The sequence below is a fragment of the Gymnoscopelus braueri genome (genome assembly GCF_963280865.1).
Source record: "Gymnoscopelus braueri genome assembly, chromosome: 20".
NCBI lineage: Eukaryota > Metazoa > Chordata > Actinopteri > Myctophiformes > Myctophidae > Gymnoscopelus > Gymnoscopelus braueri.
In genome coordinates this window covers 17288590-17308409 of record NC_137622.1, presented here as the reverse complement: position 1 = coordinate 17308409, position 19820 = coordinate 17288590, and the positions used below count along the sequence as shown (strand labels likewise).

Here is a 19820-nt window from a genome sequence, read left to right as displayed (position 1 = left end):
AAAAATAGCAGATCTGTGTTGCGATGTGTGCTGTAAGCTGTTATATCTGTTATTTTTGTTAGACAAAGTCTCTTATATAAGGCTTTAAATGGTAGTCAATTGCAATAGCATGCACTAAATATAGTATAGTAAAGATTAGATAGTATAAGTAAAGATAGTACAATAACTGTATCTGTATTATCACAATTATGTGTTGTGATAAGCAGGCAAGTATTTTTGTTTAAGCTGGTAGGCTAATGAACTGAGAAATGTGTTGGTGACAAATGAAGGAATTGTAATGACAGTGTAGTAGCTTGTTTTGAGTGGTCACTGATACTGACTGTCCTCTCTCTCTATGACGTGGAGGCTATATTTGATCATGAAAACCAAGGTCTTCTCCCTGTGTACTCCAGGTCCATGGGATAGTACTCATAACGATATGCCTCTGCAGAAGCTGTCATTCTCACGCTATTCAGTGCAATACTGCCATCTAGTGAGTTAAAACAGACACTGCCTGGTCAAACAGATCAATGCACCAGAAAGTCCTACGCACAAACAAAAATACATTTCGGGCCATGTCATTGTACCTTTAAGTACTTTTGATACCAATACTTTTGTACTTTTATTCAAGTAAATTTTGACTACCACACTTTTACTTGTAACAGAGTATTTGTACATTACAGTATTGATACTTTTACTTAAGTTAAAATTGTGAGTACCTTTCCCAGCACTGCTCATATTTATTCATAACCATAGCCCTAGAATGGCAGTTGCCCTCCTGTGCGGGTGAGTCATCAGCTGCGTGTGTATACTCACCCAATAATTAATACAATCGTGAAAAACTGTAATCACACACACCTGTGTGTCCATGTGCTTCCCAAATGAAGCTTTCATTCGTCCTGCAATCATTTCGGCCCCGCCTGGTGGGTGAATGTCGTCCTCGTCCGTGTGAATCTCGTGGAAAAGAGGAGATATTTCACTAAACACACGCTTTCTGCCACATCTTTCAAATGGATATGAAACTAGAGCACAATTATTCATTCACTCCACATCGCAGCAATTATTATTGGGTGAGTACACACGCAACAGCCAGGAGTCAGCGATCTATGCATACCATCAGTGGTGGAAGAAGTAAGTATTCAGTTATTTACCGTTAAGTAAAAGTAGCAATACCACAATATAAAAATACTCTGTTACAAGGAGAAGGCTTGTCTTCAAAATGTTACTTGAGTAAAAGTACAAAAGTATGGGCATCAAAATATACTTAAAGTAGGCCTACCAAACGTAAAAGTACTAGATAGTGTTTGACAATAGCAGATCTAGCTCACAATTTTCACAACCCATCTTGTGAACTTACAGATCTTCAAATAGCCTATGTATAAAATAGGGCTAAAGTGGTTAATGTATGTTTCATGATTTATATATGAAAAGTAACGAGTAACTAAAGTTGTCAAATAGGCCTAATTGTAGTGGAGTAAAAGTACAATATTTGCCTCTGAGATGTAGTGGAGTAGAAGTAAAAGTAGGCTACTGAAAATTGGAAATACTCCAGTAAAGTAAAAAAAAAATCAAAATTGTACTTAAGTACAGTAGCCTACTTGAGTAAATGTACTTAGATGCTTTACACCACTGCCAGAGCTACATACCATACGAATACAAGAACGGTCGGTACAACAACCAATCAATGTCAATGCATGCACCGCATGGTACTCTAGTCTAGCGCCAATGCGCCATAATTTAAAGTAAAACTTCAGACCTCTCAAAACAAACTGATCAGGTTACTACTTAACCTCACACCTATACGACTCACCTAACCCCTGCTCATAGGGTGGTATGGCTCCGGGTTCTCAACCTGTGGGTCGGTCCCCACATGATTTTGGACTTTTAATACCTAATAAAAAAAAAGAAATGAAAAAAGACCATTGCTTCATCAAAAGTAATCAACAAACTATACTATAAAAACTGTTCAAACATTGGCCAAATTGTCAAAGAGGCAAAACTTTTGAATCTACAAGCTCACAACCCCTCGCTATTTCACAATATTTCTGTGGAACCGAGTCAAACTAAATGTAATGCCTCAATTACATTCCAAGTGCTTGTATGATTATTTTGGGTGGTCACGGCCTGAAAAGGTTGAGGACCACCGGGAAAACTGGGCACTAGGGATAGTGGGCACCAAGGAAATGTGGGAACCCGGAAGAGTGGGCACTTTGGGGTGGAGAAGAGTGGGCACTAGGGCAATCTGGGCACCAGGAATACTGGGCACCTGGAAAACTGTAATGCATATATGCATATAACTAATTACAAAAACTAAAATGATAGAATACAAAAAAAGAAAAATCTAATATAACAACATTTAAAAACAGTAGGACAGACAGCATTTAATTATCCTTTCAAAGCATTTTAAAATCTGGTCATCCTTACTATTCTGCTAAAATGAGGAAATCTCAGTCCTTCTGCGTCTGTCTGTCTGTCTGTCTGTCTGTCTGTCTGTCTGACTGTCCTCATACATTTTTCTCCTCAGTGGGTTGGCCAATAGATCTAATATTGCACAAAGGCATTATTGACCATTGGTACAGTATATGCAGGGAGTGAATAAGCCAATTCTTCTCTTTTCCCAAATCTGTTAACTGCTGTGAGTGGAGATAGGGGAGTTAACGCACGCACGCACGCACGCACGCACGCACGCACGCACGCACGCACGCACGCACACGAGAGAGAGCCGACTCTACAGTGCAAAATTATGAAGGTGTTTGAATTAATATTATACTCACAGCAATTAGCTGACTGTGCCAGGCTGGGCTGCATAGATGTGGTGCAATATGCACCTGTACAGTAGCAGCACTCAGGTGCTACAGTGACAGACCATTCGACAGACAGGGACTTTTATGCATTTATATGGCCGTTATGCATTTTCCTACTCATCGATCTGAAATTAATTGAAGCAGATTTTTAACTTTTCCCAAATTTAAGCTGTTGATCATCATTTGCTAAGGGATCTGTAGTGGCAGTTGCAGTCCAAAGACATCTTTTGGCTGAGAGCATCCCTAGTGAGTGAGATGCTCAAGTTTGAGTTTTGCCTGTAAAGTGTTCCATGACCTTGGTAGAACAAGCTTAACTTCCCTCCCAGCATGTTATCATCTCACAAGGAGAAAAGCATGGTCAATAACTAGAGCAGAAAGTGACAGCGCAGGAAGTCTGTATGCATTTTCCCCGGAAGTGTCTTTCATCAACGTAACTTCCTTGACGGTACTTTCGGTGGCAGTTCTTGCCCAGCATAGAACAATCTCACCCTGCCTGCCTCAGTTTGAACAGCAGATTCCGTACAATGCAACCACTTTTGAGAATGTAAATTATGAGTAGCCTACTTTGCAAAAGTAAAGAACGTGGCATTTACATGGGCAGTTTAACAAGGACAGCTTTATAGATAAGTGTACCAGTATTGTATCAGAATCAGAATCAGAATCAGTTTTATTGTCACATCACAGGTTTACAAGGTAAAGAAGTGGGTGAAATTCGTTTTTGTACATCGTTCCCATCGCAACGTTAATTTCCATAGAAAGAAGAGGGGGGGGAGAAGAAGAGGGGGTGGGGGGCAAGTGGGAAGGAGATCAAAACAAGAGAGCAACAGAAGGCCAGACAAGTTATCTACATATTTACAAAGTACCTGAGATAATAAAAAAAAACTAAGGTGCCTGAGCATAGCAGCAATGTATGTATACTGTGCATGTTATACTTATACTGTGCATGATATACATATGGACGTTAAGGTGCTTAGAGAAAAAAGAGCACAATAAAAAGACAAAAAAAGTCAGTGCGTTATACATGGGATTAAGGTGCAAAAGGTCAGTGCGTGTCCACCTAGGTGGACTGACCCTAGTATAATCCGCAAGTAGCTCCATGAGGGAGTGCAGCAAAAAAGTCATTTGTACCTGGTGTAGTCCACAGGTGTGTCCGAGGGGGAGCTAAGTCCAAGTCATTGTCCCTGGTATAATCCACAGGTGTGTTCAGGAAGAGCCAGAAAGGTTTTGCACCGCCTGCTGTCAGGCTGCTGAACAAGGCTTATGCCTCATTCAGCATCCTGACAGCAGCCGGATTAAAACTACACCAGAACCTGGTGGTGGAACTCTTGATACTGCGGTAGAGCCCCTTGCCCGGTCGCGGTCGTTGTAGGGGTTTGAACAGTCTGTGACTTGGGTGGTGCTTGTCCTTGATGATGCGCTTGGCTTTGACCACGCACCGCTTTTTGTACAGTTCCTGGAGCGCTGGGAGCTCGATTCCCATTATCCGCTCTGCCGATCGCACTACTCGCTGTAGGCTGATCTTTTCTCGGGCAGTGCAGTTCCCGTACCAGGCCGTGACACAGCCTGTTAGGATGCCTTCAACAGAACTGTTGTAATACAGCCTGAGGATGCGACGTCCTACTCCGAGCTTCTTCAGGCGGCGGAGCCAGTACAGTCGCTGCTGAGCCTTTTTCCTCACGTGTGTGGTGTGCGTCTCCCATTTGAGGTCCTCCTCGATGTGTACTCCGAGGAACTTGAACTCGCTGACCCTTTCCACTGCAGCACCGTCGATGAGGATGGGCGCATGGTCTCTCCGCGGCCTCCTGAAGTCCACGATCAGTTCTTTGGTCTTGTCGACGTTAAGAGAGAGGTTGTTCTCCCGGCAGCAGCGTGCCAGTGAGTTGATCTCCACTACACATTTTAAGCGATAGTCATAGCAACTACAGAATACAGTGACAGAATTTGTAATGAAGCGTAAAGCTGAATGATACAGGGGGTCAAGCTTAGCCAAAGCAGAGGAACTGGCAAGCCTATAACAGTATCACCATAGTCATGCACTGTTGTAGGATTCCAGTAAATAATTGCGTGTGAGAAACATGTTGTCTTCACTTAGAGACTATTGTTATAGTACAGAGGGCTGATAGAGCACTTTGTCACATGGTGCAATGACAATTACCTGAGGCTCAAAACCATGAGCTTGTGGTGGACTTCCAGAGGAACAGGCGTGTACTGGTTCTCATCCAGGCAGAGGAAGTGTGAATAGGGTGGACCGTGGGGTCCAAATCAACAAAACAAAAAAACTGGACTGGATTTGACGTGACTTTATTAATAAGCGTTGTTATTCCTGTCCAACTGTACATCTATTAGTGTAGCCTATAAGTTCTTAGAGAGAATCAGAAACCGTGTCAAATTTATTGTATTGTGTTCAGATGAGTGGCCAATAAAGCTGATTCTGATACTTCTTTATATGGTGTGCTGTCCGTAGGACACACAAGTGGTTACACTTCCGTCCCTTGAGACCATGACGTGGGACGGAGCAAGGTGTGTGTGTGTGTTTGTTTGTTCATGAATTTGTATCTAAGTCAATATTATATATTTTGAACGTTGGGTTAATTGTATGTATTGTATTGCAGTTTGTATGTAGCTGTTTGTGGACACTTGGACTAATTCCTTTGAGTTTACATGCAGCCAGTGAGGTGTGTTCGTGTTTATACAGTTTTAAGTTGGTTTGTTTGCCGACAAGAATGCAAATAAATCCACTAGTATACAGAACCAGCTGACACGTTTTTTTGGACTACAATTTCTAAATGCAGACATGACTTTAGTCACCGTTCCTATTGAAACATTAGCCAGTTGCACAGTCGTTGTGACTTTAGCTCCTGCCATCCGTGCCCCAATAACAAACCCTCTTTCAAGTCACTCAGCATTTTTATACATGCCATAAAACATGAAGTGATGTTAATTGCTTAATTGTGTCAAGCAAACGGCAGTACACTGATTCTGCATTCATAATGTTTCTTCACTAATTTAAATCCGTTTTTTCCTTTAATTAGTCACCCGTCTGTACTTGCTTTCCCTTGTTGACATGTACATAAAAACTGGTATACAAAGTTGTTACATCACTCTGCCTCTTCTTTTCATTACAGGGAAGTGAGTAGTGAGTTCACCACAACCCCCTGGTCAGCCTTGTCATGCTTAATATATACTCCATCATATGACAGCGCCGCACACCGAAAATAGGCGATTTACAAGCTCATAAATGCACCATTTACGTTGCATTGCCATGCGTTGTGAGCTTGTAGATCTGCTATGTTCGTCACACAACACTGGTGTACCACAAAGAACAAAATACTTATTTACAGAACTGAGTAGTTGTCTGTATTGTTGTTTGCTTGGGCTTTTCTGACATGAGACATGGAGTTTTGACCAAAACATTTTTTGTCCACTTGGCTGGAAATTGCAATGGAACTGTACTTTACGCACAGCACTATACCGTAACGTGACTGTACTTTACTGTACACTGTTCCATTGCAGTTGTCATCAACAACATTCAATTCCCAGTCTACTTCATTAACCTCGGTCATAACAGAAAAAGGAAGAAGGCTAACTAAAGTTTCTAATGTTGTACTTTTTAAATTCATATGCCAATCTAGGCCTAATCTTTATCATACAATATCAACTGTATCCATAGTATTTCTAATGAGCAGTATCTATATAGTTTTGCTTCATAATGGCTTGCTCTCTGGATAAGCCACCAGGACATACTGTACTACGGTACTGACATAGCTAGAGAAACTACATTCTGAACAAATAAATGAATAATAATAATACAACTTTATTTATATTATATAGCACCTTTAATAACATGAATGCAGCTCAAAGTGCTTTACAGAGCAAAAATAAATAGAGCAGAAGTGCTTTACAGAAAAAGCAATAATAATTTAACAATAAAGCAAGAAAAAGAGCAAAAGCAAAAACATTAAAATAATTGAAAATAATGGCATAAAAATGAAAATGTATTTGCATTCTCAGTGCATTCAATAATAACAGAAGTTAGGTCATGTGTATAAATATATACACAATATACACTATACATACATAGTATGTACCAAAAAATTAGGCAGATTCTCAAATAATCGAAAACGACACAATCTGCAGTCTGAAAAAGGTGTAGGCTGAAGCTACAGCTTACTACTGTACGTACCCTTTTAATAACACCTTATATTTGATGACATCAAAAGGTAACTTAGGTCAACCAAATATTTATATTGTATTGCCTTCAATAACTTTTATACCTCTCTTTGCAATATGAAGATTGGATTAGTATTTGTTTTATATGTATTTCCTCATAGTTTCACACAGTAATTATTGTATGGGACTACAAAGGGAACAATAGACGTGTAGGTAATCTCCCTGCGGATACAAGAACACTGGGCACTAGTTTAGGAAAATCTGGGCACCATTATTTCCGAGAGAGGGCACTAGGTACAGTCTTCCGAAAGACTGGGCACACTATTTTGAGGTGAAGACTGGGCACATCAGGTGGGTTTTTGGGGGAAGACTGGGCACTACTCTCATGATGCGACGTGTTGTGAGCTTCTACAGTAGATTGGTTTTGGGGCAAAACCAATAAGCTATAAAAGTATGAACAAGGAAGTGTCGTTTATGCTCTGTTGTACGATGGTCGCTTACCAAAAATAACAGATATCAACATCAGTAATTCTCCGCAAGCAACAGTTCTGTTTCGGTGCCCAGTCTTCTTGTTGCTGGTTTTGTTCAACTGAAACTGGTACCCCTTTTCTGTGAATAAATAACCTGTTAACTCATTTAGCATCTTCTGTTCATAATATCCGATATTAAAATTGCCTAGAGGGTCAAACGACGGTGGGTGGGTGGACGTCACTAACGTAACATGCGGACTAGCAAAGCCCTGTTGCTCCGATCCGCACCAAACTTGGCACCAACACTGGTCAGGGGTCTGCCATCAGAATACCACACCGCACCATTGCGCCGCCACCTCTGTGTTCCTATTGGCTGGGGTTTAAACAGCCATAACTCCAGTTCCCAGCATGCTAAAGGCCAAAACTTGGTAGGTGCTCTTAGACGGCCAATAGGGACATGCCTTAATTGCTTAAAGGGCAAGACCACTTTGGTAGAGGTTTGGGTTGTGTAGTTACCTTGCCATGATGTAACTCCAAAGGTGGGCAAGAAATAAAAAATAATTGCTCCATTGATTAGAAATTGATAATTCAAAATATGCTCCCCATTGACTTACATTGTATGGTAAAACAGCTCTCAAAGTCACTATCTTAGCACATAAACGAACGCAAACAAAGTTGATTCAGACAATATAGAACATCACCAAACCCAGTACTGTTTTTTTTTTAAATAAAAATGTCAACTTCTTGTTGATTTTGCCATTTATGATAAGTAGAAAACCTGGACTGGATCCGCGGATCCGGATCCAGATCTTCAAATAGTAAAATCAACAGGAAGTTGACATTTTTATTAAAAAAACAAACAGTACTGGGTTTGGTGATGCTCTATATTGCCTGAATTAGCTATGTTTGGGTTCATTTATGTGCTAAAAGAGTGACTTTGAGAGCTGTTTTACCGTACAATGTAAGTCAATGAGGAGCATATTTTGAATTATCAATTTCTAATCAATGGAGCAATCATTTTTGATTTCTTGCCCACCTTTGGAGTTACATCATGGCAAGGTAACTACACAACCCAAACCTCTACCAAAGTGGTCTTACCCTTTAAGCCCCACCCCCTCTGTGTTCCTATTGGCTGGGCTTTAAAGAGCCATAACTCCAGGTCCCAGCATGCTAAAGGCCCCAAACTTGGTAGGTGCTCTTAGACGTCCAATAGGGACAGGCGGTAATTGCTGAAGTCCCGCCCCCTCTGTGTTCCATTGGCTGGGCTTTAAACAGCCATAACTCCAGTTCCCAGCATGCTAAAGGCCCCAAACCTGGTGGGTGCTCTTAGACGGCCAATAGGGACGGGCTGTAATTTAATGATGCCCCGCCCCCTCTGTGTTCCTATTGGCTGGGATTTAAACAGCCATAACTCCAGTTCCCAGTATACTAAATGCTTCAGAATTGGTAGGTGGTCTTACGGGACGGGCTTTAATTGCTAAAGCCCTGCCTCTTCTGCTTTCCTATTGGCTGTGGTTTCAACAGCCATAACTCCAGTTCCCAGCATGCTACAGGCTCCAAACTAGGTGGGTGGTCCCACAGACTACCAATTTCATAAAAAAATACCACTTTTTTCCTTACAACTTGTTTGTCGGATTGCCTTGAAACTTCACCCACACACTTTCTGAGGGGTATGGAGTTCAATGGTGCAATCCAGAAGTGGATCTTTTCATTTCCGGTTTTACCAAGAAGTGGTCGTAGACCCCTACCTCCCGAACACAAGGTCACACAGTGACGAGTGCTATTTGCTATCTAACCATTGATAGTTTTGTTTGTTGAGATGAAAAATAAGGGTAAGGAAATAGTGTATATCATATAGTGTATAAGCCAATGCTGTTAACCTATTCAACTTTTTAACATAATGATGGATATAAATGTTGCACACACACAAACAATAGGCAAGATTCATAAATAACGAGAATAAATAAGAAATAAATAAGTGAATGGAGAGAAGTATTTGATTGGGTGTTGGAAATCTATTGAGAGACTTGTCCATCTTTCCTTTTGTGCTTCCGTTTTTCACGCTCTGGCCTGAAATACACACACACACACACACACACACACACACACACACACACACACACACACACACACACACACACACACACACACACACACACACACACACACACACACACACACACACACACACACAGAGACAAAGACCATATTACACATTATCATTATTTGCATATTGTTCAAGCACTGTTTTAACCATATGAGACCATGAGTATATTATGAGTACTTGGGAAGTTAGATTTACATGATTAATAGTATGCTATTGTAATAAATTATCCAGCATGGAATGGACCCTTCGCTAAGCCCCACCCACTCCACTCTGTGACTGGTGGTGCGAAGTTAGTCACACCCAGGCCTGGCAGCGCCTGGCAATCTCTGCTTCTCACCCATTGACTTGCATGTTAAATGACGGCTTTTCCCCTTAAAAATAATCGATCATTTCAGCAGCAATAGCTTCAAAATCTCTTCTAAATCTAGTCAACAAGGCCTGCAGTAGGCTATGCACTGGACAAATGTGCATGACATTATTTCAATAAACTAAAAACACGGGAAATGTTAGAGGGAGTAATAGCCATGGATACAAGACGGTCGTCTGTCTCGACCGTCATGGATGAATTTCAACCTGGTGTTTGCACTTTCTCCATTTATAGCCTGTACATCTACAGAAACGTTCATATTTCAAATATAAAGTGCTTATCCCATGGCCACGGATGTTACATTTATGTACGTGCTCTCAAAAGTACCCGTATCATCCGTATTGTTAAATAAAAAGCATTTTAATCTGATCGGTGGCCATTTTCTCCATATGCTTTCAACAAAGCGACCCTATCGGTTGATAGGTGTATTGCACACTGATACATTATAACTCTATGAGAAAATGGCCACCGATCGGATTAAAATGCTTTTTATTGAACAATACAGAATATACGGGTACTTTTGAGAGTCCCGTGCATCATTTTAACATCCGTGGCCATAGGGTAGGCAATTTATATTTGAAATCTGAACGTTTATATATATGTACGGACCGTAAATGGAGAAAGTGCAAACACCAGGTTGAAGTTGATCCATGACTCTAACAGGAGTTTTCATGTACCGCAGGGTAAGCCTACTGTAGCAGTTAATAAATAGACAAACAAATGAATGAATATACTTTAACATGCGGAATCCGAAACAGGCAGCGCTGTGATTCTGAATTTTGTTAAGATCACGGTGATTAGTAGCCTATTATTGACACCACCTGGGCGAGTGAGTCGTGTCGTGTAACTTTCCTGACGTTAAGCTGTGTATGTGTTCAACAACACAGCCATATTCAGCCTTGCAGTTTAAGTGCAGATTTCAGCTTGGGAAAAGCAGCCTCCAACGGGTTTGGGTACGTGGTTCATAGTCACCATTGCGTTATCGTGGTATTCCTATTCTTGCTATTATGTTGCAAATGATTGTGTGTGTGCGGGCGAAATAACATTGACAGCTATGGCAGGTGACGAAAGCTTGCCAGACCTATGCCAGGCTAACAACGGTTGCTAAGCTGGCATTGGACAATCGCTTTTGGGGTGGGGTTTAGCGAAGGGTCCATTCATAATGCAGTTTAAGTATGTTTTTCTCTTTTCACACCAGCAGAGGGCACCAACCTGTAGTGGCTCCATTCACTCCACTGTGAGTTACACAGAGCATCCTGAGCTCGAACGCACACGGTGGTCCTTCTGCGCTTGACTTTGAACTGACTTATGTCCGTAAAGTCCATTAACATGGTCTTAGAAATGAAAAAAGAGACAATATGTCATTTCAATATCGTCTCCGTCAGGTGGAAACGTCATACGTCCAAAACTGTTACTTTTCAGGATTCAAATTCCAAAACAGCAAAAGTAGCAGATCTACAATCTCAAAACGCGTACCTGCGTGTTCGAGCTTGCAGCTCTGCGACTTTTGATGCTTTTGTGTGACGCTGTAGTATGATCAAGTAGGGCATTAATTTACAAAAAAAAAATCTAAATATGGAGATAAGAGGTTTCTGCCTGACAGCAACAATATATTAATTGTTAAGACAATACCGCACAGCAGTGGTTCTCAACCTGTTCTGGATCAGGGCCTACTTTAAAATCTCAGAAGCGAAGTGCTATGTGGTCAGAGGGGTGGGCCGTGTGCATTTTCAGAGCATGTTGTGATCAATTAATTGATTGTGTTCTGACTTGGATCCATGGAACTAATGTAATACTTTAAGTTCCCATGTATCAGTAACACAATACAAAACGAGCTTTCCAAGTTTTAAACTAAGAAACATAATTTCATAATTTGTATTGAAAAATATGTTATTTTATAAAAATCATACTTTTTGCCAGTTATTTGGGGGCCCACTTGCAATATTATCACGGCCCACCAGTGAGCCCCGGGCCACAGGTTGAGAACCACTGCCGTACACTATCTTGCAGAATTGGGACTTTCTAACAGATTAGGTCAGGGACATTATGAGGAGGTTTGCTCCAGAAGGAGTGATTGTTTTTTTTGACAAAGCTAAAAAAATTATTTGTTGATAAATGGCTGGCAGATGGCATGTAGACAGATTTGATTGAATAATTGATAACATTTTAAAAAAATCGTATATTGTATGGTTATTTAAATATGATAAAACCTTTGTGTACCCACGTGGAACATAGCAGGTCTACAAGTGCGGCCAATTTCGACCACAATGGAAACAACCTCTTAGGACTTTTCGTGTTATTCTTTTAGCATTATTGTATAATTGTACCTCTGTACTGTTTTGCAAACTGTTAACCCATTAAGACCCGAGGCCGATTATACAAATGTCTTCTAAATCCTAAAGTTCTCAACCGTTTTCATGTCAAGGACGCCCAAAATTATATGTATTTGGCCACAGACCCACCATCTCAAAACATTTAGTTCCAGGGAGGGACCCCCAGAAGCAAAGATTTGAGTTGATGTTCGCTTTAAAAAAATATATAGATTTGCACAAAATCATGATGTTTTTTAAAAATAGCCAAAGTATAAAATAATGACAGATGCTTTCCCGGTTTTAATGGGTTAATAAAGTATTCAATGAATTAAAAAAAACACTGTCGCATGACAATGTATGAATCAGGCTTCAGCCTCTCACCATTGTAGGATTGAGATGCGTGCAGGGGTTGGTACAGTCTTTACATCCCCTCCTGACCTCTGCCACCTGGAAGCTGAGAGGGAAGTACGAGTAGGGGCTGCTCCATGAGCTGGGGTAAACCCACTCTATTGTGGTGCTGTTGACTTGACTGATCGTCACTCTGCCAGGTTTCACTGAGAGAGACACAGAAACCAACCAGAGAGAGGGAGAGGTTTCATTACTGTAGATACAAATACGTTCTTATTTTTGACTATTGTAACTTACATCTTTTAAAATGTAATTACTTTTTAATCAGAGGATACATTTTAATGTATCACTTCATCAACATGACGTATATTCAGAATCAGAACTAAATGTACAATACTTGCAATATATACCACTAAGTAAAATAGACTCTTTGAAATAATCTTTTATTGCTAGGAGACGTGTGTTAACAACTTAGGCAACTTAGGCTTGTAACAGACACTATAAAATTAAAATAGTGGAAATTGCATATCGCACGATGCAATGCAATGAGCTTGTAGATCAGGCATTTTAAGTGCACGACACTATAGGACGTACCCACTGAAACCCTTCATACTTAATTGAGCAGTGCCCTAGGGGTTTATTCTACATCCCCGCCTTTTTTCCTTATTCACTGAATATTTTCGTAGAAAATAGCAGATCTACAAGCTCACAATGTGTCGGGTTACAACAAGTTGTGTGCTTGTAGATCGCTATTTTCACTGAATGTTTGCCCCAGAATAGGGACGCTGATTCATTTTCTAACCATTTAACCAAATGAACTCTATCATTAGATCAAACCATCGTTCACATCTCACCATAGCCTGGTAACCCCCCCCCCCCCTCCGGAAATATCGGTAGCACTTGCTATGCATCCTATGTGTATAACGCATCATGAACATACTTATAAGGCATTATAATCTGCCCATAACCCTGTATAATCTGATTTAATCTGATTTATAAGAGCTCCTAAATACTCATAATGCTTTATAACTATAACCATAATACATTATAAGGCCTTTTATAATGACTTATAAGTATCAAGTGTTATAATACTTTATAATTGCAATTGATTTCAGGAAATCAAATGCAACCAGGCTATTCTCACCTATCTCAGACAGGTAGAAGTTCTGAGAGTATTCCTCCACCAGGAAAAGGTCACTGGTGACATAGATGCTGAGAGAGACGCGCTGCGTCTCCTCTGCGTAGGGACAGTGCTGTTTGTCCAGGCAGGACAGACCGCGTCCACTGCTGTCCACTGAACAGACAACTTCCCCTGCTGCTGAGGAGCAGGTCCATCGCTGTCCACTGGGATCCACAGAGCACTGCGTATGGTCCATACCATCATAGCCACTACGTACAAAACAGGATTTGGTTTAGATGCTGTTGCAAATAACATGTACACACCATCCTGAATATGCTGCTAACATAAAATGTAATCTATATATCTGCTTTCACATACACTATCTGTATATACTGTATGTATATAGTATCTTTATTTGTTCTATTTAACCATGTTCTATCTCTTTCCCTTTGTTCTCACTCTGCCTCTATCCTCTCTCCTCACAGAATACTACAACATATTCTGATTCTGATCAGATGAGATAACAAATTGATACATTTCTAATGGCCGAATTTTGTCTTCTGATAAACAATACACTAAAGTCATCAACACTTTTCCAGCAAATATTATTCAAAGACTGTCTTTGTCTCCCACGGCTCTTTATACAAGTAATATTTTTTTTAAATATAAGTATGGAGAAGAGTTTGGATAAATTATGAGCATTGAATACAACCCATCTTTAATTTCTTTGCTTACCGTTCAGCTCTGACAAAGGTGACTTTCCCTGAGCGATATGGATCCCATAGCCAAGAGCAGTGGAACTCCCCATTGTAATTCTGTGCAGAGCAGTCTAAATAGTCTGGTGGTAAATAATGATATGCATGCATATTATATACACAAACACATGGCATATACATACTAAAAGTAGACATGTAAATACATATATATATACATACAGTATACAGATATACTGTACATAGGCAAATGTATGCCAAACATGTATGCTAGTATACTAGCCACATCAAACACATAAACAAACCATACACAAAAACACTTTGAAAAGCTACTGGTACTTGCATAACTTGGTTACGTATTCATCCTTTTGCTGCATGAATGTATATTTTTTATATCTTTGGTCAATTTATTAATCCATTATTTTCTATATATTATGTACTTTTTCTAACCTTTATTGATCTCTTTAAACTGTATAAGTCTATATTCTGTCCCAGGGAAGGTACAACTTGTATTTAACTTAACCCAAGTCTATGGACATTTACCACAATACACATTATTAGTTTTTTACACTTTATTACTTACTACAGTATTCACCTACTTATAACTACTAGGCTAGTACTTTTATCACTTTTTATTGTAATATTCTATTATCTATATGGCTGGACATTATGCTACTTAGCACAGCCAGTCTGCCAGTCTTACTAACAGGTCCATACCTTGGCCAGTCTTCTGTAAAATCTTCTTCTTCTCGAGTTCTTCATCCTCTTGGATCAGTACCACGGTGTGGTTGAGGAGGGATCCATTCTTGCTGTGGCAGGTGTAGTTGCCTCCACCCTGGCTCTCATCCAACCGTACGAGGTACGAGTTCCCCCTGATGGTTTCTTCCTCCACCCCCCCGTCCTTCATCCAGGAGATGTTATTAATTTCATCATAATCTTCCTCACTGGTCTGGTTCAAGCAGGTCAACATCAGCTGGCCGGAGGAGCCAGTCACCTCCACAACGACAACTAAAATAGCAGTTAATTATTTTTAGCTACATTTAAACTAGACTTATTGGAAATGAGCACATGTTTTCTGATACCTATAGTGACCAAACCTACCGTTTGGCAGGAGAGTCCATTGATTCCTTGGGTTTTGGACATGGACTTGTTGTAGAAGTGCGCAAAATATGCTGAACATACACAATCTCATCTAAATAAAGGAGAGAGATAGTTAATTAAATACACTATAAACTTTTGAACAAATATGGACTTAAGTTGAATTCTCCAAGACACCAAATCCAGTTCCTGAAACATTAGGTCTACTTCATTACCATAACATTATAGCAAAGTAAAAACCTCTATCCAGATTAACTATTCAATTTATAGTTACCTTAAAGGTAGGGTTAGTGATTTACTTTGGTTAAAATAAGTGTTAAATAGCTCTATATTCTGATAGTACTCATTGCTATAGAGTGTTTGGTCAGTAAAAGGAGTCTTCCATGTCTCTCAAGCTCTTTATTTAACAGAAAATGCATTTTCAGTGCTCTCTCCTAATTGGCTTGCATTTTGCCACCTACCTGAAAATGTACTATATTCCGTTTACTGAAGAGCTGGAGAGACCCCTGTGATCGAACAAATGCTCTGTAGCAATGATTACTATCAGAATAAAGTACGGTACCTTTTTAACAAAAAAAAGAAATTACCAAAAAATATCACTTACCCTACCTTTAATTGACGCTGGTGGCCACCACCATTTGAATGCTACAGTACATTTGGATCGGCTTTTATACATGCTGCTGACATTTGAGTCAAGGAAATTTCCCAGGCTAAAGAGTAACTTCACTTTCCAACTGTCCTAAGCAAACATAGGAATACCAGAACATCACTTTCTCACTTCCTGTCGAGGTGTGTCTTCATTGTCTTGTTCGGAAAGTGAAAGTTTTTAGGCTGTTCGCATTGCGATAAAGGTGGCCCATTCATTGTGCCCTTCCCCTTTCATTGAGTGGGTTGAATTCTCGTTCATGCCTTTAGAGGGAAGTTTGTGAATGCAGTAACATATCCTCTGAGGTGTAGTGGAGTACAAGTATAAAGTATCAAGAAATAGAAATACTCAATTAAGTAAAAGTACCTTGACATTTTAGTTAAGTATAATTCTTGAGTAAATTACTTTACACCACTGGTGATGTCCCAGTCCCAAACAATTTGAAACGATTTGGGACATTTCGCTTTTGTTTCATTAACATGGACGTCTAGCCTAATTTATTTTGTAATATTCATAGATCTATGATGACATGACATTATTATGGGCTTTTGGACGATGGTGGCCTGGCGGTAGCTACGTTCTCTGACTTGTCAGACTACTAGTCCTCAACATAAGTTCTAAGAACTAATACAATAGGCCTAATGTGGATTCTCACTGGGCCTTTACTTACTGGGCACTTTATGTGTATACAAATACATTTGTATAGAAAACAAGTATTTTTCTGTACTGTACATCATTTTAGGGAAGCTGTTGGTTTCTATTACTGGTCTCATAATAGGTGTCATTCTCACTAACCTTCATTTTCTGCCTGTGTATCTGTATCTGTCTATTCGCCAATAGAAGGCTCTGTAGAGACGAAGTGAACGGAGGTGATTCAAGTCTCCTTATATGGCCCATACAGTATATGCCCAGCCCATATATGGGCATAGCGGTCGGATCGTACAACCGCCTATCCGACCGACCTACCTCGGGTCCTTGGTGAGTTTGAAGTCGATTGGTCAGACGTTTCTTGAGATACGTGACCTACAGACGGACATTTATCATTATTGCTATATATAGAAAATATTTAAAAACAATGCCTATTATGTCATGCCCCTGATCTAACTCTGATATGTAGGCCTAAAGGAGTAGAAGTATCAAGAAATGGAAGTACTCAAGTAAAGTTAAAACAACTCAAAATACTAGGCCTACAGTACTAGTACAGTACTACTAATACAGTAAATGTGCTTAGTTACTTTACATCGCTGGTCTTTTTAACAACAACCACAAACAGGTTTACTTTGTCATTCTCATCTTCTGATGTCATTGGCACAACTTCACCTCCTCTGAGCCAACTGACACAGTGGGAAAGATTAAACACTGCTTCAAAATAAGATAGACTGTTAAGACCGGCCTAAAGGAATCCCTGGCACAACATGAGTAAATGAGACCGCTCTCTTCTCAGCTGGGCTAAGAGCAAAACAACAAAAGTAAACCAGGGATGAGCAACCTAAACTTATCTATGCAGATAAGAGAAACAAAAAGGCAAATCACTAACCCAGCTTTTTATTTTTGCCTACTTTATGTTCCGTTTTCTGAATTATTAAACATGTAAACACAATACAAAATAACCACACATAAAAAAAATGCATGACAATATAGACCCCTTCCCTTCATCCCCCCACAAGGCTCCAGAAAAGCAAAAAGACAAACAAAAGGACAAATCGAAATAACAACTCAGCTAAGTTCATTCTTAAAAAGAAAAAGCTAAAAAAAAACAAAAAGGGACACCAGGTTGAAACGTTAACATTTAACATTTGAGTGGGTGCAACAAAACAGAATGAGGGAGTGAGTGTTAAATACACAATTCATATTTTATCATGGCAAGAAAGAACACATCAAACTGTAGGCAAAGGAAAATACAATAATCTTTTGGGAAGAACAAGGGTTATTAAGGTGCAACTTTGGTCCTCTGTTACAGAGGAACTGTAAAAGTTTGTCAGAGTGGGTGTTAAGATGACGCTAGGTCCCATGGCATCCTATATGTGGTTTTGGTTTTAGCTACTCTCGAAATTGGCATTCAAAAGCAGAAGAGAGTCTTCTAGACTAACCTCTTGTAACCTGGCCTTTAATTGTTGTTTGTATTTCTTCCCTGTTTGTTTCTATATGGTGACATGTGTATGTGAGAGAGAAAAAGAGAGAGAATACACTGCTTGGTGTGGCCTATCTCACTCTTCCCCTTTTAGTTGCTATGAAGGTTTTTTTTCTGCACTTAATCTACAAGAGAATAGCATGTTTGTAGTTTACACATATGGCCACTAGATGTCAGTAGAATACAGGAGACATATACACTTTCTATTGAAGTGTTTTAGTTTTGTTTTTAATAACATTAAAGATCTTAATGGCAGATTTATACTTGGTTGCATGCCAGTGTCCACACTGAAAATATACAAACTACAAGCCCACTATTGCAACGTGTTGTGAGCTTTGAGCTCAGCTATTTTCATTACACATGCAATTTCAAGGGTTTTCTTACAATTATCCTATTGGTAAAAAAAAATCTTAAATTTGATGGGCTTGAACACATTTTGATACATTTAACAAGGCCCAATATAATCATTTTTAAATGTTAAAACATTTACCCAAGGACCACCTGTAATTATGCAATGGACCACTAGTTGAGAAACAGTGATTTAATCAATCATAAGTAATGTTCCAAGGATGTGTCGGGTCCTAATTTAGCTGTTCACTTACCAACTATGCAACCACAAACACAGATATTTGAAACAGGCACTGTGTGCGTCTATATTATGATGCCGTGGGATTTTTCTGTTGAAGTGGTTTGGGGTACCGGGAGTGACGCCCGGGATGTTGACCAAGCGACAGTATTTGATGAGTTGGGAGTGAGAATGTTGATGATTAACATAGATTTGCCTATGTACAGTATATCTGTATACTGTATGTATAGATATGTATTTACATGTCTACTCTTAGTAGGCTATGTATATGCTATGTGTTTGTGTATGTAATAGTATATGCATGCATATCATTATTTACCACCAGACTATTTGGACTGCTCTGCACATAATTACAATGGGGAGTTCCACTGCTCTTGGCTATGGGATCCATATCGCTCAGGGAAAGTCACCTTCGTCAGAGCTGAATGGTAAGCAAAGAAATTAAAGATGGGTTGTATTCAATGCTCATAATTTATCCAAACTCTTTATCCAAATATATTACTTGTATAAAGAGCCGTGGGAGACAAAGACAGTCTTTGAATAATATTTGCTGGAAAAGTGTTGATGACTTTAGTGTATTGTTTATCAGAAGACAAAATTCTGCCATTAGAAAATTATCAATTTGTTACCTCATCTGATCAAAATCAGAATATTTTGTAGTATTCTGTGAGGAGAGAGAGGCAGAGTGAGAACAAAGGGAAAGAGATACTATATACATACACTATATACAGATAGTGTATGTGAAAGCATATATATAAATTACATTTTATGTTAGCAGCATATTCAGGATGCTGTTCACTTACCAACTATGCACACAGTTTGATTTAAGTGACATTACATCAGAAGTATGGTATCCTGACCCGTAGATCTTAAATATATTAAATATTTAAGTATTTAATTGAAAGCCGCTGGTGACTCTTAAGGTATAAATTGACATACAGTAATGTTATGTGGTTGTAAAGATTGATC

General features: G+C 39.5%; 1 protein-coding gene across 1 annotated transcript; it reads right to left on the bottom strand.

Annotated features, from left to right (window-relative positions):
- Positions 1–11066: 11066 nt before the first annotated feature.
- il12ba (interleukin 12Ba) lies at positions 11067–15360 on the bottom strand (the record flags this gene model as incomplete). Its single annotated transcript, XM_080415515.1, has 5 exons — positions 11067–11231; positions 12591–12763; positions 13702–13946; positions 14413–14515; positions 15108–15360. The coding sequence occupies 5 exons, from the start codon at positions 15358–15360 to the stop codon at positions 11067–11069; spliced, it is 939 nt and encodes a 312-aa protein (XP_080271641.1).
- Between the last annotated feature and the right edge of the window lie 4460 nt (positions 15361–19820).